Genomic DNA, 20678 nt, shown 5'->3' on the forward strand with positions numbered 1-20678 from the left:
TGGCGTGCGGGGGTGGAGCTGCCTCACGAACATATCCAGGCTGCCCTTTCACCCCGCGCCGTCAACCAACGGCCCGTTTTGATTGGCTGCTTCGCCGGCCGGGCCCTTTCGCGGTTGGCGAGGTCGGCGTCGCCCTGCGCCGAAGCACCGCCCCTTGCCCCATCTCCGCCGGGCTGTGGTAGGTGGCGTCGCGCGGCCGTGGCTCTGGAGGTGGCTGGGCCCCGGCTGCTGGACCAGCTTCGCTGAGTCTCATGGAGCCCGATCCCGATCCAGGGCCCGAGGACGGGGCGGCCTCCCCGGAGGCCCTGCACTTCCATGGCGACGAGGAGATCATCGAGGTGGTGGAGCTGGGTTCCGGCCCGCCCGACCCCGGTGAGAGCGGCTCCCGTGGGGGAGCAGGCGGGGGTCCTGACCCTTGACCCTTGACCCCACCCTGGATCCTCAAGCCCCACCCCCATCCTGTCCTGGTGTGGTAAACTATGACATTTGAACCTTTGCTTTTCATGCTTCCACTTCCATAACTTTATGCCACTTCCAGCTGCCCGCGTTGCCCTTTCACCTTTCACCTGATGACCTTTTTCGTACTTCTTTAACATCCTCCCACTTTCCCTCCTGTAGCCCCTTTGGTACTTCCTGGTTTTTTCCTCATTAAATTCCTGTTTTCACTACTTTGCTCCCTCTCTTACTTTCCTCCGTGTGCCCCTCCCTCCAAAGCAGATGACCTGGCCCAGGAGATGGACGGAGTGGACTTTGAGGAAGAGGAGGAGCTGGAAGGGGAGGGGGCTGACGAGGCGTGGGGGGACGAGGTGGACGAGGGCGTGGATGGCGGCATGGAGAGCCCCGACGACAGCGAGGTCACCTTTGCCCATCACTCAGGTACAACTCGGGTGTCCCCTGGTGCCGTCTTCTATTTGTTACCACTCATTCTGCAGGGAGGACCTGGTGACACCCTCGACTCGTGCAGGACCCCTTCCCTACTGGGGAAGTGGCTGGGAATTGATTTCAGGAAGCACTGATTAAGTGTCTGAGGAGCCCTCCCTCTGTTTCTTTAAGGAAAGAACCCCTTCTGGTTTTGCTAGGAAAAGAACAAGAGGGGGCAGCTAGGCGGCTTGGTGAATACAGAGCTAGGCCTAGAGATGGGAGGTCCTAGGTTCAAATGTGTTCTCAGACTTTTCTTAGTTGTGTGACTCCTAGCCCTTGCAGCTCTTCTGCCTTAGAACCAATATGCAATATTGAGTCTGAGATGGAAGATAAGGGTTTCTTTTTTCTAAAAGGAGATTAAAAAAAAAAGAACAAGAGAAAGGGAGGGGTCTCTGCTGTGGGGGACACCCCTGTCTCTTTTGGAGTAGCCTCGGTGTTTTGTGTGAGCCTGGACCCCAAGACCAACACTTTAGCCGTGACTGGGGGTGAAGACGATAAAGCCTTTGTGTGGCGGCTTAGTGATGGAGAGCTGCTCTTAGAGTGTCCAGGTAAGGAGGCCAAGGGACCTGGTGAAAGTGCCTGAGCCCAAGCCATCAATGCTTTGGGGTCTTATGAGGGAGGTCGGTTTTGGGAAAGGGTGGGGATAGGGCAGAATTAGTACATAAGAAATAATTAGTTAAGTTTGTAAAGAAAATGTGTTCTATTTAATTGAGGGGCCTAGAAGAGGGAACTTAAAATTTTGGATTTAAGAAACTACAGGCATTATAGATACAACCTTCTATTATAGACATGACCCTTCCCTCAGTTTCTGTGCCTGTGACCTGGTGGTGCCAACCTCAGGAGGCAGGGCATCTGTGTCCCATACCTTCATTGGTTGCCTTTTGGGACCAGATTACCTACATGCTACTCTTTCTCTAGTATGTCTTCTCTACCCTACTGTCACCTCTTAGGTCATAAGGACTCTGTAACCTGTGCTGGTTTCAGCCATGACTCTGCCCTGGTAGCCACTGGGGACATGAGTGGCCTTCTTAAAGTGTGGCAGGTGGATACTAAGGAGGAGGTTTGGTCCTTTGAAGTGGGGGACCTGGAGGTGAGTATTCTGGGGTCTGTTGGAGTGAAAAGTATTGCTTTCCTCAGGGGAGTGCTGGGCTAGGAGTTGGAGATGTGCTTTGAGTCTAGGTTCTGTTATGTTGATTGAGTTAATCTCCCTGCCCCGAACATATACAAGCACAAGCTCAGACTATAAATGTCATCCTGATAGTCCCATCCATATATGATGCCTTTGAAGCTGGAAATGGGGGAAGTCTAGTGGGATAAATGGAAACTCCTTGACCCCCACTGAAGTGGGAGGTGGGAGGCTATCTTGGCTAACTGCTCTCCTTCCTTGTTGACCCATCTAGTGGATGGAGTGGCACCCTCGGGCACCTGTCCTCTTGGCAGGTACAGCTGATGGTAATACCTGGATGTGGAAGGTCCCTAATGGTGACTGCAAGACTTTTCAGGGTCCCAATTGTCCAGCCACCTGTGGCCGAGTCCTTCCTGATGGTGAGAGCCTCCTCTGCTCTTCTTTGCATAACAAAGAGGTCATGACTAGGTGTCCTGGAGAAATTAGCTACAAGTGTTTAACGGATTGTCACGTAGAAAAGTGATTGCCTTCTTCTTGACCTTCAAAGGTAGAACTAAGAACAGTGAGTGAAAGTTGAAGAAAAACAGATTTGGGCTATGGGTCAGAAAAAAACAACAAATTTCTGAACAAAGCTAGGCAAAAATTACAATAAGTTGATTTGGTTTGTAAGGACTTCCCCTTGACTGGGCTCTGAAGGCTAAAGCTGGTCTAGGGTGTTGAAAAATGGTCTCTTTCTGGGTAGGCGTTGCAGTAGACAGCCTTTGAGACACCTTCTAAGTTTTGGTTGCTTTGATTTTAGTACCAGAAGACCCAGTTTGACACCCATTTTGACCACTTATTACTCATTAACTAGTTTAGTGGCATTGGACAAACCATTTAACATCTCTGGGTCTCACTTTACTCATTTGTAAAGCATGTAGAAGTATACCTGTGGTGCCCAAGTCAGAGTTTTTGCAAGGATGTAATGGGTCTGTGCCTGTATATGTGTTTCACAACTGAACAGCAAAGTACACTGTGAACACAGCTTTGATTGTTATCAAGACCGTGATTGCTCTCCCCAAACTTTTCAGGACGTGAAGCTCCTGAGAGTTCTGTGGGCTTTGTGGCCTTTAGCTTCCCTTCTCCAAGGAGGTATTCATCTGACCCTGCTGTTCCCTCCTGTGCCTGCTTCCTAGTGCTCTTAATTTGGGATATCTGAAGTATCTCGAGAGTCTGAGAGAGCCTCTCTTCCTCTCTTTCTTTTGGCTCTGTCTGTGGGGCTCCAGGGAGGAAAGCCGTGGTTGGTTATGAAGACGGCACTGTCAGAGTCTGGGACCTGAAGCAGGGAAGCCCCATCCATGTGCTCAAAGGTACTGGAAATGGGGAGAACCAGGAGCCATGGGGTTTGGTGGGGCTTGAGGATTTGGATGTAGAAAGCTGCCAAGCCTGAAGAAATGGGGGTGGGGGAGGGAGGCAGGCCCTGACTCTTCCCTCATCTCTCCCTTTCTACTCCAGGAGCCGAAGGTCACCAGGGCCCACTGACATGTGTGGCTGCCAACCTGGATGGGAGCCTGATCCTCACTGGTTCTGTGGACTGTCAGGCCAAGCTGGTAAATGCAGCCACTGGCAAGGTGAGTGACAAAAGCTCATTTACATGGAGCCTGAAGGGCTGCCCTGGCTGCCCTGTTCCCAAGCCCTCCTTGTCCTCCATCCTGTCTCCTCCACTTTCCATGACTTCCTCTCCCCAGAGGATCATAGGAATTGTCAAGTGTTAGAGCTGAAGGGAACAGGGGAGATCATTTAACCTATCTCCCTCCTCCTGTAGATGGGAAAACAGGCCCAGCAAGGACTTGCCCAGGGTTTTCTGTATCTGTGACTTAGGCTCCGATCTCTTCTCTTTTACCTAGGTGGTAGGGGTTTTCAGACCAGAGACTGTGGGTCCACAGCCTAACCCTGGGGAGGATGAAGAAAGCGAGTCCAATTCAGTGGAGTCCTTAGGATTTTGCAATGTGTGAGTGAGCCTGGGTCCAGCACCAGGGCAGCTGTGATGGAAGTGGAGGGGAGAATGGGAGGGAGATGGAGGGGCAGCAGAGCAGACCTGTGCTTGGTCCTGACCCTACTTCTCCGCCCAGGATGCCATTGGCTGCTGTGGGCTACCTCGATGGGACCTTGGCCATCTACGACCTGTCTACACAGAGCCTGAGACACCGGTGCCAGCACCAGGTATGGCAGCATGGGGCTCAGCACACCTCTAGTGGTGGGTGGGAATGGCCATCTCTTTGCCTCCTCCCCTTTCCCCTCCCCCCTCCTGTTCTCAGCCCCCTCTCAGGCTCAGTTGCTGCCCTGTGCCTTCTCTCTGTCCTGCAGTCGGGCATCGTGCAGCTGCTGTGGGAGGAGGGGGCAGCTGTGGTTTACACCTGTAGCCTCGATGGAGCCGTACGGCTCTGGGATGCTCGGACTGGACGCTTGCTTAGTGATTACCGGGGTCACACCGCTGAGATCCTCGACTTTGCTCTCAGCAAGTAAGTGAACCTGGGGAGAGGAGGTCCTTCAGGAGGAGTGAGGGGGCTGGAGAGGTCACTTAGCCATTATTAGTGCTTTGCATGCCAGGGTACAAGGAAAGATGAGGCAGTCCTTGAGAAGCTCAAATCTAGTGAGGACAACAGACGGGAGACCATCGAACAGAGGGAGGCACTGGTGTGAAGGCCCCAAAAAGGCTTCTTGGAGAAGGGAGGCAGGGCAGCTCCTGAGGGGGAAGAGAGGGGATGAGAGCTGGAAAAAACCAGAGGCCCCATCCTGGTTCAGCTCTGGCCTCTCTGGTGGCCTTTCCCCTTCCACCTCCATCCTCCAGCATTCACTTCTTTGCACTCTTTCCCCACAGAGACGCTTCCCTGGTGGTGACCACGTCCGGAGACCACAAAGCCAAAGTGTTCTGTGTCCAGAGACCTGACCGTTAGTGGAGACGCCAGCCCTGGTTGTGGGTGCTTGTTTTAGAGGGAGAGGGGCAGATGGAGGGGGCTGGCTCCCCCCACCGAGGGGCTGCCAGGGAGGCTGGTAGGAGAGTGGTGTACTGTGCTGCCCTCTGACGTCATCTCCTAGATGCCCACCCCCCTCCCAGAGGAAGTTAAGCTCTGCCGTTCTGTGGGTGTCACTGGGGGCTCTGGTTCGTTTTGGGGTTGTGGGAGATGAAGAGCCGGCCATTAGAAGCTCTTTCCTTCTTCCCTGCCCCCAAGACCCTCTAGGATTTTGAGATATTTTGGGGGGAGGGGTTATGTTACAGAGGTTTTAAAAATTGTAAATAAAATATGATTCCCAGAGCTGTTGTCTCTAGGAAGTTGGGGGTGGGGGTGGCAGCGCACTGTATGACTGGGGGCCGGGAGGGAAGAGGTATTTCACTGTTCCCTCTTAGGGGTGGGCTCCTACCTGTGTCCTCCCCAAAGTTCCCTCCTGCATTGACAGACAGACACTGGCCCAGCTCTCTCCACACTCCCCCTGGGCACTGCTCTTTTCAAGACTGGACACTGGGAAGGCAAGAGAGCTGGAACCTTGGACCAAGTAACTTTATTCCAGCAGACACAAAGATGGTGAAAAGACAGACACCTGGGAGGGATGATAACTCGGACTCAGGCTCCATCTTTCCAGGAGAAGGAAGGAACCTGGAGCAGATGCAGGGGAGATGGGCCCTTGGGAGCCCTGCAGCAGGTCTTGGGAGATGCTCCTTGACTCCCAGCTCAGTCACCATTTCCCTGGCCTGGGCTGCCATCTTGGTTGGTGCCTCTGGGTCCAGGCTGGGATCTGAAATGGGCAACTGTTCTCTGGAGGGCTCCCCAGTATCTCAGCATAACTTCCCTCCATGGGGCTGTATATCTCCGGTCTCCAAGCCCCATGGCCATAGGTACAACTGCAGCACTGGCACTGCCCAAAGAGTTGAGTGCCAGATGGGTATTGGGCCCCAGAGGGAGTCGATGCTCAAATGCTAACACTGAGAGGAGGAGTGTGGCAACATATGGGCCCCAGCATAGCCCGAACAGTAATGTGGCACCTGCCTGTGCCCTTGCCTGGCGCCAGGTGAGGGCCCGTGCCAGTGCTGAAGGGGCACCTCGGCACACTGCCCTCTCCAGCCGGCAGATATCTTGGAGCTGGTGCCGAGCAGTGACCAGCACCCGGACAGAGAGGAGGGCAGCAGCCACTACAGAGGGCAGTAGAAGGCCATAAACTTCAAGGTAGAGATAAGGGACAGGGAAGATGGCCCGGGATGTACAGTTGGCACCAGGTGCCCAGTGGTTCCAGCCCAAGGCTGGCAGGCTGGCAAAGAGCATGGGAGCAGTCCATGCCACCAGTAAGGCCCAGCGGACACCTCGGGGAGGGCTGAGGGGTTTTAGAATGGCCAAATAACGTTCTCCGTGCACCAGAAGGAGGTTGGCGAGCAAAGAGAGGAAGGAGAAGTTGGGGGCTATGTGGAGGAGGAGGCAGGGCCAGTACCCATGCCTACTCTGACCCCACAGCCCAGGCAGGGTGGGTAGGGCTAGCCCGGTGAGCAGTCCAGCCATCAGCAAGCTTAGGAAGAAGCAGCCAGCAGGAGGGCCTCGGAGGCGGCGGTCCTGAGCAATTCCTACTGCCAGGAGCAGGTTGGCACCCACAATGAGGCCTGCCAGTGTGAGGGAGAACCAAAGCCCGACCTGGGGCATGGGGTCTCGGTTGTCTCTTGTGGTGTTAGATGCCATGGTGGTGCCCCGGGGTTGTGGACCCTGGGGCAGTGGCTAGGGTTCCTGGAGAGGAGAAAGGAGCCAAGGATTAGGTGTCGGTCATTGGCCAGCCTCTAACTCCCTTGGTGGGCAGAGCTGAAATGACAGCTCTCCTATCCCCCAACCAATTTTTCTCTTCCTTTACTGTTAAGTACTGATTCTAAGCAAAAGAGCAGTAAGGACCGGGCAACTGGTGGTGTGACTTGCCCAGGGTCATACAGCTAGGACATGTATGAGGGCACTTGAACCCAGGACCTCCCTTCTCTATTCCTTGAGCCACCTAGCTGCTCTCTCCTCCTCCCTCTTATTTTTCCTTTACTGTTGGTTCGAACAACAAGGGGGCTTGGAGCTGTGGGAGGCCCCAGCAAAGCCAAGAAAGGGCTGGCTGGAGTTTAGTAGGTTGGCCTGAACCAGGAGGATGAGCCCAAGGGCTGGGACTGTCCCCAGCACCCTCCCCCCTTGCTCTCCGCACTCGCAGCATATCACACATCATTGAGCAGCCTCCGGGTAGGACTTCCAGCCCATAAACCTGGCTCCGCAATGCACTAGCAACGGGAACAACACTGGGCAGTCCCTGGGCAAGCAGGGGCCCGCGGGGGGAGGAAGCAGCCACATGGTTCAGGGGAGGAGACCTCGGGGCAGCGGCGGCCAGGCTGGACCCTCGGGATGGGGAGGAGACGGGACCCGACTCGATGGGCACCTCCCTCTGGGCCTCGGGTCCTCCCTGATCCCATCACCTCCGGGGCTTGCGATGCTACGTCCAGCTGAGCCCATCCTGGGGAAGCAGGGACCTTGCCATCCCGTTCCTCCCCGGGCTCCGGAGTTCGCCGCTTCTGTCAGTAGGACGGGAGCGGCGTTGCTGGGAACAGAGTCCATAAATCGGACATTTCCAGCCTCCCCGGCCCCCTTACTTCACCCTTAACGCCACCCCTTCCCCCTGCAAGTCCAGCAGAGGATCCGAGGCACCCCAAGCTAATGGCCCGGCATGTCGTTCTCCTTCCGCCCAGCTCACGCACCCGACCCAAGGTTCCTCCCCACCCCCACCGTCTTCCCCTGCGGGGGTTCCTTGCCCGAGGGTCTCCCTAGAGGCGGTGCCTACTCGTGGCCTGCTTTAGCCCGGTCCCCTAGCAGATCTCCCACCTCCCTCTTCCTTGCCCATCCTGTCATTCCGTGGTTTCTACCCTTCGCTCCAGGTTTTCCCCACGAGGTCACAAACCCCCTGGGCCCCCGACCTCCCATCAGGCAGCGTTCTACACTGCTCTGCAGAAGGCAGGGACGGCAACCTTCCGGGTGCAAATCCATCCACCCAGAGAACCCAGCCGGAGCCCCGCGCTGCCTAGCCCTACCTTGGCTCCCGCTTTGCTTCCCCCCTCTCCACTGAATGGTCCCCCAATGAGCCCCCCTCTTTCTCGGCCTCCTCCGCCTCCCAGGGCAGCGGAATGGACGGTGATTCAGGAACTCTACCGCTGGGAGGGAGCCTCGATTTACCGAGGAAGAAAAAGAGGCTCAAAGGGCAGGAATGGGATTTGAATCCTCTTCTTGGGACTTCAGATTCAAACTCGCTGGCAGGAGTCGTTGTCCAGCATCAGATTATGCCACAGAGGGGCCCTGGTCTGCCTGGGTCCGAGGGAGGGGGCCGCTGTCCAGGACCTCTTCAGGACCTCGGGCTAGGAGCCCTCTCTCCAGAGCGGTTACTTACGAGTCTCAGCTGCCCGCAGTCTTGAGTCCTGTCCTCCAGGCCCCGGGGCACTGCCCTGGGCTCCATCTGGCTGGTGGTACCCAATTGAGGACAAACTCCTGCCCACCTGCCTGCCTGCTGGTCTGCTCAGCTGCCGCCCCGGCCCCCACCATGGAGGGAGGGAGGGAAGGAGGGAGGGAAAGCCTGGGGGAGTGCTCTGGATCAGGTCCGCCCTTCCGAGGCGGGGTAGGGTGGAGGAGGCATTGGAGAAGTACCAGGCATGGGCATCTGCCTCCCCCACCCCCCACCGGTCAGCCAGAGGGGCGGGGGAGTTGTCGGGAGCTTTCCCACACTGGGCAGACCTGGGAAGTAGGGAACATCCTCACTGCCTCTCCATCCCTGCTCAGGGGCCCCGGCTACCAGGCTTAACAGCTTTCTTTCCTTGGGCACTGGCCAGCCCTAGCTTGTGCCATCTCTCTGGGGCCCCCGCTAGGTGAGTGCCCAAACTGGGATCCCAACCTCAGTTCCAGAATGTTTTCACTCTGTCCGAATTCCCTAACTGCCCCCATCCCACACTGTATCCTGTACCCTTGTTCTTGACACCAGTATCTCTGAATGGCAAAGAGCCTGACATGTAGAGCTGTGTGACCCTGGCAAGTTAACCCTGCTTGCCTCAGTTTCCTCATCAGCAAAATGAACTGAAGAAGAAAATGGAAAACTTGCTGTGTCAACCTGAGCAAGTCATTTCACCTCAGTTTCCTCATCTGTAAAATGACCTGGAGCAGGAAATGGCCAACCGCTCCAGTCCCTTAGCCAAGAAAACCCCAAAGACTCAGATGTGAGTGAAATGACTGCATAAACCAATCTATTAACCCTCAAGAATGGTGTGGGGAGATCTTTTTTGGAGTGGGGACGTTTACTGTCTCCCCTCTCCACCCCAATCCCTATTTTGGGAGTAGGAACTCTTTCCTTGTTTTCCCTCTTCACCCTCAGTCCCTACTACTTTCTCCTGTCACCAACCCCCCAATGGACCTAAGTTCAAATCCTGATTTTGCCATCTACTAGTTGTGACCTTGGGTAAGTCAAATATGGTTGCATTTTAAGAGCTTACTAATTCTCTGCAGGGATACAAATATAGCAGACAAGACCCTTAAGGAGCTTACACTGAACAGGGAAAGACAATACTCAGAGTGGTTCAATTGTATCCAACTCTTCTTGACCCCATTTGGGATTTTTGGGGCAGAGATATTGGAGTGGTTGGCCATTTTCTTCTCCAGCTCATTTTACAGATGAAGAAACTGAGGCAAGCAGGGTTGAGTCACTTGCCCAGGTCCATATAGCTAGTTTACCATTTTCTTCTCCAGCTCATTTTACAGATGAAGAAACTGAGGCAATCAGGGTTGAGTCACTTGCCCAGGTCCATACAGCTAGTTTACCATTTTCTTCTCCAGCTCATTTTACAGATGAAGAAACTGAGGCAATCAGGGTTGAGTCACTTGCCCAGGTCCATACAGCTAGTTTGCCATTTGCTTCAGTTCATTTTACAGATGAGGAAACAGAGGCAAATAAGGGTAAATCACTTGTCCAAGGTCACACAGCTAGTGAGTATCTGAGGCCATATACATAGAGAGGTGCTGGAAAATGGTGGGTGGTGGGATGAAAAATCTTAGGCAGGGGCAATGCCTGAGATCAGGAGGCAGAGTCCTGAAGTTCAGTCAAGAGTGATGTGAAGGGGGCATCGAGGTGGCTCAGTAGATTGAGACTCAGGCCTAGAGATGGGAGGTCCTGGGTTCAAATTTGACCTCAGACCTTTCTAAATGTGTGACCCTGGACAAGTCACTCATTTGTAAAACGAGGGGGTTGACTAGATAATCTAGCTGAGGCTCCTTTCAGCTCTTGATCTACAATCTTATGTATGGGCGGCCCTGCTTGGGATCTCCCTTCCTCCTTTTCCTCCCTTCTCACCCAAACATCGAAGCAAATGAGAGGCTAAAAGACTGGAAAATGCTAGAAAGGGCTTCCCGGCCAAAGAAAGGAGAAGGGATGGAACCAAGAGCACCAAATCTCTATTCTCCAGCCTGGTCTAGTCTTGTATCGATGAGGTTTCTTGGGGCTAAGGGAGAGGGAGAGAAAAGCATTTGAAAAATGAGATTAGGGGGCAGCTAGGTGGCTCAGTGGATTGAGAGTCAGGCCTAGAGATGGGAGGTCCTGAGTTCAAATCTGGCCTCAGACACTTCCCAGCTGTGTGACCCTGGGCAAGTCACGTGACCCCCATTGCTTAGCCCTTACCACTCCTCTGCCTTGGAGCCAATACACAGTTGACTCCAAGATAGAAGGTAAAGGTTTAAAAAAAAATGAGATTCATTCCCATGACAGGAAGTCAGCTTGAACCCACAGCAGGAGGGATGATACCCACACGCTTATACAAATCTTCACACTATCTTCTAGGAACGTAATGCAAATATGCAATGGTGCCCATTTTACAGATGAGAGCTTGTGGCTTGTCCATGGACACCTAGCTTTATTAAGTATTAGTGCAGTAATCTGAACTCAGGTTTCCTCCAACTCAAGTTTTCACTATGTCCTCCCTCTAAATAGAGTCAAGAGTGGAACCCGTTTCTGGCCTGAAGTCGAGTGTTCCTGAAGGGAGACGAGGAATATTATATGATTTCCTTCCCTCTTGGCTGAGAGAAGGGTTGAGACTGAACAAGACCCCCTGAAAAGTCTTTTTTTTTTCTTTTTAAACTTCCCTTCCATTTTAGAGTCAATACTGTGTATTGGTTCTAAGGCAGAAGAGTGGTAAGGGCTAAGCAATGGGGGTTAAATGACTTGCCCAGGGTCACACAGCTGGAAAATGTCTGAGGCCAAATTTGAACCCAGGACCTCCCATCTCGAGACCTGGCTCTCCACCCTCTGAGCCACCCAGCTTTTTAATAACAGACCACCAAAGTATTGTGTTAGTCACTGGAAAGAGGTCCTTCTCCTTCAGGTCTGGGGATCATTCGGAGCTTTGGGGGCAGATAAGAGAGATGGGGGGCTGGAGAAAATGGGAAACACTTCTGATTGTGAAACTGGAAGAGAAATTCCAGACCTTCGGTCATTTTCCGGGCACCCAGGGAGTAGGGAGATGGTGGGTCTCGGGGCATTCTTTCCATCCTCCCGCCATGGGGTAAGAAGGCGAGGTTCCTGTCTAGAATGTCTACGATTCAGACACACTCCTGGAAAATAAACGTCGGCTACAGGGCCTCTTGGACACCAGGGATAAACAGCCCTCCCTCGGTCTCCAACCTTGGCCTTTCTCCTGTCAGGACTCGGGATGTCTGCATTTCTTCTTCTCCCTTCTGTTTAAACTCTGCGTGGAGAGCGATGGGGGAACACATCTGACTTGGTGGGGCGAAGAGCCAGCCAGCGTGCTTGGCCTCTGTCCCGCCAGACCCTGGACCGGTCATCTTCCTGCTTCAAGTTCAGAGCTGGCTCACCCTCCCTTCTCTTCTTGGAAGGGCCACCAGGAGGGTTTTGGGTTGGTTAGGCTGCTTTCCCCCCGGCTCCCCACCTTTCACCCTTAGACTTCTCCCTGGATCCCTCTCCGAGTTAGCTGTCCAGATGATGGCTGCCAGATCCTCTCTGCCAGAGCTGGCTCTTCTGCTATCGTCTCCCCTAATCTCTCTTCCTTCCCCTAAATATTTAAAGTCCACTAAGCCATCGGATGAAGTCTGGGGACTGGCTGGTGTGAGGAGTACTGGCTATGGGGGACTCCCTCCAGGATGCCGGCTGATCCTCGTCTCTCCTTCCAAAAGACGAGCTCTAGGTGGAAGCGTGTTGGACGGGAACTTCCCTGTTCTATCGGGCACTCTTCTCTATGATCACACTTTTAGGTCTCCTCTGAAGGAGGAAGTAGGGAGGGAAACAATACGTTCTAGGAGGTCAAAGACAGGTAGAGGGGAATCGGGTGTCCTTACCTGCTTAGAAAACTGGCTCTTCTGAGCGATATCTTAGGAGAGGAGCTCCCCCAAATACTAATCACTGGCATTTCCTAAAGCTAAGGAGAGGGCTTCACCATTCCCAAATAGATGAATGGTCAAATGATACAAACAAACAGTTCTCAAATGAAGAATTACAATGTATTCACAACCCTATGACAGAATGTGTCCAAATCACTAATAAGAGTAACGCAAATGAAAACAACTCTGAGATTTTACCCCACACTCTGCTCATTAGCTAAAAATGACCAAAAAATGGCCAGTCAATGTTGACTGGGTTGCAGAAGGACAGACACACTAATACATTGTTGATGGAGTTGTGGAATGTGACAAATATTTTGGAAAGCAATTTGGAATTTGCAAATAAAGTGACTAAAACGCCCAAACTCTCTGAACCAGAAACTCCGCTACGTGGCTTATACCATAAGGAAGACAAGAAAAAGAATGTCTCCATATATTCTAAAATATTTTTGGCAGCACTTTCTGTGATCCCTAAGAATTGTAAACGGTAGATGCTCATCAATTGGGGAACTGCTGTACAAATTGGGGCAAATGGGTTTAATGAGATACTATTGTGCAGAAAGGAATGATGTGTAACAAATACAGAGAATCATGGAAAAATCTAAATGAACCGATGCAGAGTGGAGCAAGCAGAACCAAAGAGACAATATACACAGTAACTACAAATGTAAATGGAAAGAACTATAATTATTAAAATATTTAATTAAATAATTAAAAGAACTATAAAAAATTAAAAAATAAAAAGCAAATTGTAAGAGAATTACAAGCAAGCAGGTCTCCAAAGAATAGATATGAAAAGATGCCTTTAACCTCTCCCCCTTGGAGGAGAAGCAAGGTCCACAAGCATCAAACTTTGAGTGTTTTCAGACTTTTTTTTTTGATGTATTGATCCATTGTGCTGGCTTTTTTCTCTCTCTAAAAATACTGCATTTTTATATGGAATCACTCCTTATAGATGAGCTCATTTGAACTTTATAACAAATATGTAAATGTAAAATGTTATAACATATTTGTTATATACTGCATTTTTGCCTATAAAGATATATTTATAGGCATTATTTCCCCTCATTTTATGGATAAGGAACAGACTCAGAGAAGCACTATTTGCCCATGGTCAATCATTTATTAAGCACCTACTATGTGCCAGGCACTGGGGATATGAAGACAAAAATGAAACTGTCCCTGCCTTCAAGGAGCTTACATTCTGCTGGTGAAGATGGAACAAAAATAAATGAGTCTATGCAGGATATTTACAAAAATAAATTCAAGGTGGTTTTGGGAGGGAAGGCACTGGGGACTGGGCAGGGGGTAGCAATAGGGACTGGGAATTAAGAAAGTCTTCATAGAGAAGCTGTCTTGAAGACGAGGGGCTCTAAGAGGCAGGTGAGGAGGAGGGAGTGCATTCTGGACAAGAAATACAACTGGTACCAAGACCAGGGGACAGCAGCACTAGGAGGGCGATTAACTGGACTGTATGGAGCATGGGAAGGAGAATGATGGAAAATGAGATGGGAGAGAGGAGGCAGGGTCAGATCATGAGGGGCTTTAAGGGCCAGGGAGGAGTTTATATTTTATTTCGAGGCAATAAGGAATCATTAGATTGATTGATGGGGGGACAAGGATAACGACCCAGTTGGATGTGGAATTCAAAGTCGTGCCCCTTGATTCTAAATCTAACACTTTACTATTCTGCCTCTCAGGGAAAGTTTCCTGAATTGGGGCAGGATGGATACTGGTTCATTCTTTCTTTTTTTTTTAACCCTTATTTTCTGTTTCAGTATTGATGCTAAATATCTGTTCTAAGGCAGAGGAGCTGGAAGGGCTAGGCAATGGGGGTTAAGTGACTTCTCCAGGGTCACCCGGCTAGGAAGGGTCTGAAGGCAAATTTGAACCCAGAACTTTGTGTCTCTGAATCCACTGAGACACCTAATTGGCCCCTTCCTGGTTGGTTCTTACTAAGGTTGAGACTGAGCCTGAAAGAAGCCTTTTTTGGGGGGTTGAGGGTTGGGGAGGTAGCACCAGAAAACTGCAAGGGTTTAACAACCCCCAGAAGGGGGCAGTGTTGTCTCAAACTACGCAAAGAAACCAGTTACTCCATCTTTTTTTTTTTCCTTTTTAAAACCCTCATCTTCCATCTTAGATTTTACTAGGTACTGGTTCCAAGGCAGAAGAGCAGTGTGGGCTAGACGACGAGGGTTAAGTGACTTGCCCAGGGTCACCCAGCGAGAACGTGTCTGAGGTCAGATTTGAACCCGGAGGCCGGAGGTCCTGGCTCTCACTCCCCTGAGTCACCCAGCTGCCCTCTTCTCATTCAGGTTCCGCAGAAGCAGGGTGGCTGCCTCCCGTCAGGAGGAGCCGGGCTCCGACGTTACCTCGGCTACAAGCGGCCCTCAGCTCCTGGGCGAGTCCCGTCCCCTCCAAGGGCTCATCCTCTAGATTCCCGGCTGGATCTTGCAGATCAGGGCTGACGTGGACGGGCAGAACCGCCCCTGGGGGCTTGGCCGTGCCCGCGGAATCGCCGATCCGCTTTCCGGGGTCAAACGTAGCTTCTGCCAAGATGTCAGGAAGGAAGCGTTGAAGATCCGTGCGGAGTCGGGATTCTAAGATGGATGGTGCCGGTTTAAAATCGAGGAAAATTCACGCGGAAGGCAATCTGGGGGGGATCGCCTGGGCCACGCCAGAGCCACGCGGATGGGGCGGCCAGGAGCCTCGATGGGCAGCCCCAGGCAACGGAAGCTGCGGCGGGGACAACTCGGGCTCAGCCATCCCGAAGACTTGGCGTCCCCTCTGTTTTTCCGAGTATAAAACTCTTAGGAGGCCAGGGGCGCCTCTGGCAGGGGGAGATGAGGGACGAGGGCAGGCGAGGATTCCCCCCGGCCAGGCTCCCTCCCGCGCAGCTTCGCTCAAGTTGTGCTCCCTGGATCCCGGGCATCCCCGAGGCTCCGGTGGATGAAATGGGAGGAGAAACAAGCCCAATGGAGGACTGGCCTCCGAACGGCCCCTCACCGGCTGCAGAGACCTCTCCTCGCCCGGAACCTCCGGAGCTGAGGAAATGAAAAGGTCGTACACACCAGAATAAACAAGGGGCAGACACTTCTCCCTGGCCCCCGCCTAGCTGGGTCCACAGGCTCCCTGATCTAGAAGGGGCAACTCCTTCCTGGCCTAAGGCGGCTTCCAGGCCAGCTGGGAGCGCTGCCCTCGTCATCCCCTCCTTCGGCTCGGGTTCCTGCAGAGGCAGCTCTTTGGCTAGTCTATGGATTACCATCCCTAGGACTCTCCAGACAACTTCCTTTGGTCCTGTTTGAATGTTGGTTGTGGGAGGGCCGGCCTAACGTTTGCCATTGCACCCAGGTCCGAGGCATGCCCAGCCCATGGTAAAAGGGCACTTATATTCTGGTCGGTTGGCTTCCTGGGAGAACGGTCTGGCAGCTGACCACGTGGCCTTCTGGATCCATTAAAATCAGGGCGACTAGGTCTGGCCACCTGTCCCAATCATAAAGAATACCCGTGGGGGAGGCATCTTTTAGGCCAATACATTTCCCCGCTGGGCATCAGGGCCACAAGGCAAATTGGGTCTCAAGCCAAGCACTATAGGATCATGGACTGAGAGCTGGAAGGGACGTTGGACATTTGAGCCCAACACTACTCTCTTAGGGATTGCTCCAAATCCCAGCAAGCCAGAGCCAGAATTTGAACTTGGTTTCTAATCGCCAATCTAGTTTTCTTTTCCGTTCCTGGGTCCCTCTGCTTTGCAATTGGACCAAGAATACACCAACTTTTCACGTAAGATAGAAAGATTTTTCTTTATTAATGACCCCAACCGTATTTTTAGATACAGGAGTTTTAAACTCAAATACTTAGAGGAGAAAAACAAGTTAATATTGTATTTCCTGCAACTCATTACCAGTAACGTATTGCAAAGCAAAACAGCTTGGAAAGAGGGTGAGAGAAGGAGGGTGGTGGTGAGGGAGAGATAAAGAAAAGGAATTAAATTGATCAAAGTGGAATTCCTTTTTTAAAAATTCTTGGGAACTCTGAAGTCCTTGCAAGCACAGCTCGATTCTGCAGATTATTTTCCAAACGTGTACAAAATAGAACCAAAATGGGAGAATTCCTTTAGAATCTGGAGAGGTGCAACATTAAAAGCTACGATTATCCGGTAGCGAGTGCTCCAGCGTTCTGTCATCAGCCTCTTACTCGTGTTCCCATGAGTTTAACGGGATGAGAATGTCTTCCCCCTTGGAAAAGAGAAGAAACGTGAGGGCCAGGCTGTTGCTGGCTGGTCATCCCACCCCACCATATTTCTAAGGATGTGGCCACCCAAGACAGGACAGGAAAAATAGAGGCGAAAGGGAAGAGAAGAGCCAGGATTCTTGGGCAGCCTTGTGAGTGAAAGGAATCTCCATAGGAGGTTTGTTTTCACTGTCACAGAATTAGAGCCAAAGGGGATCTGGAGACCTTTCCCTCCTCACAGAAACCTTTTCTGAAGCTGCTGAATACTTTGGTGGTTTCAGAGAGTGACTGTGAGAAGCCAGGAAAGCTATGTAAGGGCATTAAGACAGGATGGGAGGAAGCCTGGTCACTTTTTGGGACTGGAACCAGCTGTCTGTCTTTCTAGGACTTTGTAGTCCTTAAAAGCCAGTTAAGAAGTTCTCATTTAGCCAGGGTGTATCCATGCGCATGAGTGAGAGATGAAAGTTCCCCACAGGGATAGAATCAGATCACTGAATGAAAGATCTAAGCCTGAAAAGGATCTCAGGAGGTCAGCTGATTCAATGTCAAAGAATGAGTTCTCGGCTTTACAAGAAAGTCACATGGCCATGATTTTTGACTATTAGATTTTGAAGATGCCAGCTCTATGAAAGCCCCCCAGAATGTGATCTTTATGTGCTCTTGGGGTATCTGTGAATTTTGTCCCCTGGCCAAATCTTAATTGGAAATTTAATCCTGCTGCTATGTACAGTGCTTGGTACTTAGCAGATCCTTAATAAATACTGTTTTGAAGGCTTGAGGCTCTATTAATCCTCAGAACTCCACCCCCCAAAAAACTCAAAAATAAGTTCTTTAAAGAGTTTCTAATCCTAGATGCTAGCCCCAAAAGCTCCAGAGTAGGCCAGCATCACTTTCCTCTTGCCCAGGTCACTGTTAAAGAAAGGCTCCCATCATCCCAACATTGCAAGTTTTTTTTTGGCTACTTAATCCCACAGTTATCTAGTCTCCCTGGAGTGCAGGCAAGCCATGAGAAAGGTGTAGTTCTTCCTACATGGCTTCTTCAAGAATTCTGCTTTCTTCTAGCTCAGGAAAATGCTGTAATTCATTAGGAGGAATTTTGTTTCAGATGTGTATTCAGACTCCATTTGGGAAATGGATCGTCTGACTTCTGGTCAGGGTCAAATAGTTTGTCTTAGTTACCCATTTCTTCCCTGTCCTTGTCATTTTGCTATTTCTTAATATTTTACTCAGAAACAAGGTAAGTATTAAATTCTTCTTATTCTTGAAGAAGAGCTTTTGTTAAAAGTTTGGTGGGCAAGAAGATGAGAATGATTGGCTTCTGGCCCCCAAGCACACTTGATGATTATGCAGTTATGTAGAGAAATCTTTTGGAAGGGAAAAAATGCCCATTAAGAGATGCTGCCTGTAAAGGCAGGTGGTACCTAGTAAGGCTTACGTCTGGTTCTTCCTCTGGGTGGACAAGTTGGTACCAAGGTAGTCCCGCAGGCAATCCTATACCTAGCTACTTACGCTACCCGGCCTTCCTGTCTGGGTCCTGACAGGCTGACCGATACAAGCTTCCCTTCTGTTGTACCTATCTGTCGTCTCATCTCCTGGCCTCAACTGAACTGACTGGCTCTCCACTGGGCCCTGAATGCAGCTCCAAGCTAGTGACCTCACGACCGAGGTCACCCATGTGGTACTTGGTGAAAAAGGAACTCCTGTGAAGAGTAAGCAGGGAGAGGGGACATTGTGAACTTCAGGAAGGGACAAGAACTCCAACAGGCAGCAGCAGGACTCTGCCTTGGCCATAGGGCACAGCTTATCACCATCTTACTCCAGGCACGGATGGGTTTTTTAAAAATCCTTACCTTTTTCTTCTGTGTCAGAATTGATACTAAGCATAGGTTAAAAGACAGAAGGGTGGTAAGAGCTAGGAAATGGGAGTTGTGACTTGCCCAGGGTCATACATTTGAGAAACACCAGAAGTCACATTTGAACCCAGGATCTGCTGGCTCCAGGCTGGCATGCTTTATCCACTGAGTTACCTCACTGCCCCTGATGATTATTCTCTTTTTTAAATCCTTACCTTCTGTCTTAGTATCAATTCTAAGACTGAAGAAGATAAAGGCTAGGCAAATGGGGTTAAGTGACTTGCCCAGGCTCTCTGTCCACTGTGCTATCTTCATGGATAGATTTTATTGCCCATTCAGACATCTGCTCAGATACAGCACAGGAAGTGGCAGAAAGGACATCCTAATGTTCTCACTTCTGCCTTCAGTCATCTCTTTAGAAGGAACCATTCAGTTTTGGGTGGCAATTCTATTGGAGCAGGCTTAATTTGAAAGAGCTGAAAAGAGTCTCTAGTTTGCCAATTTACTGCTGCCATAAAACCTGCATGCCTTTACCTCACAGAGGTAAAAAATGAAGAAAGTCCTTTGAGCAGAAGTCCCAACACTTCTATAAATGAAAACTCCTCATACAGGCCTCTGAAACTGAGAACACCCTCTTCACCCCTTTCAAATGGCAACAGTGACAGATTCAGTAAAAGAATGTTCTCATATCCAGAGGTGGAAGGTAGGGGTGAAGAATGGTACCCCAACAAAGTCCTGGACATGTGTCTAATTGTTAAAATGTAGACCAGGACAAAGGGAAGGGGAAAATAATGGGGGAAAAGCAAGACTCGCAGGCAGTAGGTGAGATAAAGCAGATGCACTCTAGGAAAGCAGCACGAACCTCTCATCAAACCTGCTTTGGGAGCTGGCTGTTCTGATAGATTACACTAGGTTATCAGCTCCCTGGAGACAGGGATCAGTTTTTTTTTGGTTTGGATTTCCAAACCAAAGAAAGACAGCTTTGGAGAAGTAGCCTTCCATGTAGCACAGCTAGGGCCTGGGTTCCAATCTTGCTAATGAGTCTTTTTTTCCTTGAAAAGTTAACATGTCCTCCAACATCCTCAAGAGCTATGCTTCAACTTAAGAATACTTATTTTATTAAAGGAAGGATCATATAAATTCCCTTTTTTTCTCCTTAGTTGATGCTCTCTTCCAGGTGAATAAGATTTGAGTTTGGTCATGAGCAAGTTCAGCCTTGTTTACAAATATCTGAAATTCTCCTAGGGGCTTATCAGTAGGTACAACATTCTCTTCTAGAGAATGAAGAAGAGACCCTGATGATGTAGAGCTGTTTTACTTACGTGATTGTTTTCATTTCCTTTTTTTCTGCATCTGGGCGCGCTCGATTCAGCACCTTGAGGAAGTCAGATGTTTTTGCCCTCATTCGTGTGTGAATATAGGCCTAGAAGCAAACAAATTATACAATGAAGGGAGTTTTGAAATTAACATTACAGAAAGATATTCTGATTCTCTTTTGGAAGGAGATTCTAAGGAAAATCTTGTGTACTAGGAAGTAGAACTCAAGTTCTTCCCATTTGTGACTATTCTTTTCAGACAAATGGCACCTACAATGTGGTAATGGAAAAAGGGGATGCACCCAGGGGGTAGACATAGGTGGGGAGGCCTGAAAGATATAGGATCCAGGTTGTCCTCTCTAAGGTGGAGGGAGGATAGGCAACTATGAAAGAACAAGTGGGGAAACTTGGATGGAAATAGAAATGATCTCTTGAGGAACTCCATTTTCCTACAGTTGAGAGTCCAAGTCTGTGGCCAGAAAGCCTTACTTACTTGGGAAGTTTCTTAGACTGTCAATGCCGCAGTCTGGAAGACATGAAAATTTCCTCTAACTCCTGTTAAGTTGTGGGTCTCTCTTACCTTAGAGCATTTGATGTGATAGTGCAAGTAATCCCGGAATGTGTGAATCAAGTTAATGGTGTTGTCTCTGGCATTAGCATTGGTATGGCGGGGGAATAGCACTGTAGAAACAATAAAAGAAATCATCAGTATGCCCTGTAGGGCCCCAAGAAGGGTGAAAGGAACACAAGGTTTCAGCTAGATCCCAACCTTCTTTTCTAATCACAACCCAGTCACTTAATCACATTCAAGCAACTGGAGCTTCTC

At 50.5% G+C, this 20678-nt stretch overlaps 3 protein-coding genes and 1 non-coding gene across 12 annotated transcripts in view; 2 read left to right on the plus strand and 2 right to left on the minus strand.

Moving 5' to 3' along the window:
• Positions 1-25: 25 nt before the first annotated feature.
• Positions 26-5343, plus strand: AAMP (angio associated migratory cell protein). 2 transcript variants are annotated; one of them, XM_007501750.3, is made up of 11 exons: positions 26-372; positions 715-876; positions 1350-1469; positions 1872-2011; positions 2322-2466; positions 3313-3396; positions 3542-3657; positions 3934-4037; positions 4159-4249; positions 4394-4548; positions 4908-5343. In XM_007501750.3, exons 1-11 carry the CDS (start codon positions 252-254, stop codon positions 4981-4983), a joined length of 1314 nt encoding a protein of 437 aa, XP_007501812.1. In that variant the 5' UTR covers positions 26-251; the 3' UTR covers positions 4984-5343. The 2 variants fall into 2 exon arrangements, with proteins under 2 accessions (XP_007501812.1, XP_001366068.2); XM_001366031.5 differs by having other exon boundaries at positions 130-372; positions 718-876.
• Positions 4092-4159, plus strand: MIR12387 (microRNA mir-12387). Its single transcript, NR_162957.1, has one exon. It is a non-coding gene; the product is annotated as a microRNA mir-12387 (primary transcript).
• Positions 5344-5572: 229 nt separating the features above from the next.
• GPBAR1 (G protein-coupled bile acid receptor 1) lies at positions 5573-8792 on the minus strand. Its single transcript, XM_007501752.3, has 2 exons — positions 8471-8792; positions 5573-6795 (listed from the first exon to the last, which is right to left on the minus strand). Exon 2 carries the CDS (start codon positions 6748-6750, stop codon positions 5758-5760), a length of 993 nt encoding a protein of 330 aa, XP_007501814.1. The 5' UTR covers positions 6751-6795; positions 8471-8792; the 3' UTR covers positions 5573-5757.
• Positions 8793-16234: 7442 nt separating this feature from the next.
• Positions 16235-20678, minus strand: part of ARPC2 (actin related protein 2/3 complex subunit 2) — a 42938-nt gene continuing 38494 nt past the window's right edge. For 5 of the 8 annotated variants that reach the window (XM_056808531.1, XM_056808532.1, XM_056808537.1 and 2 more), the window contains exons 9-11: positions 20433-20533; positions 19859-19959; positions 16235-16688 (exon numbers count right to left, since the gene is read on the minus strand). In XM_056808531.1, coding sequence (XP_056664509.1) covers positions 16664-16688; positions 19859-19959; positions 20433-20533 — 227 coding nt within the window. In that variant the 3' untranslated portion in view covers positions 16235-16663. Of the gene's footprint in view, positions 16689-18256; positions 18384-19858; positions 19960-20432; positions 20534-20678 lie in introns of all 8 variants that reach the window. The other 3 variants (XM_056808534.1, XM_056808535.1, XM_056808533.1) reach the window with 1 other exon arrangement.

The sequence above is a fragment of the Monodelphis domestica genome, chromosome 8 (assembly GCF_027887165.1).
Source record: "Monodelphis domestica isolate mMonDom1 chromosome 8, mMonDom1.pri, whole genome shotgun sequence".
NCBI lineage: Eukaryota > Metazoa > Chordata > Mammalia > Didelphimorphia > Didelphidae > Monodelphis > Monodelphis domestica.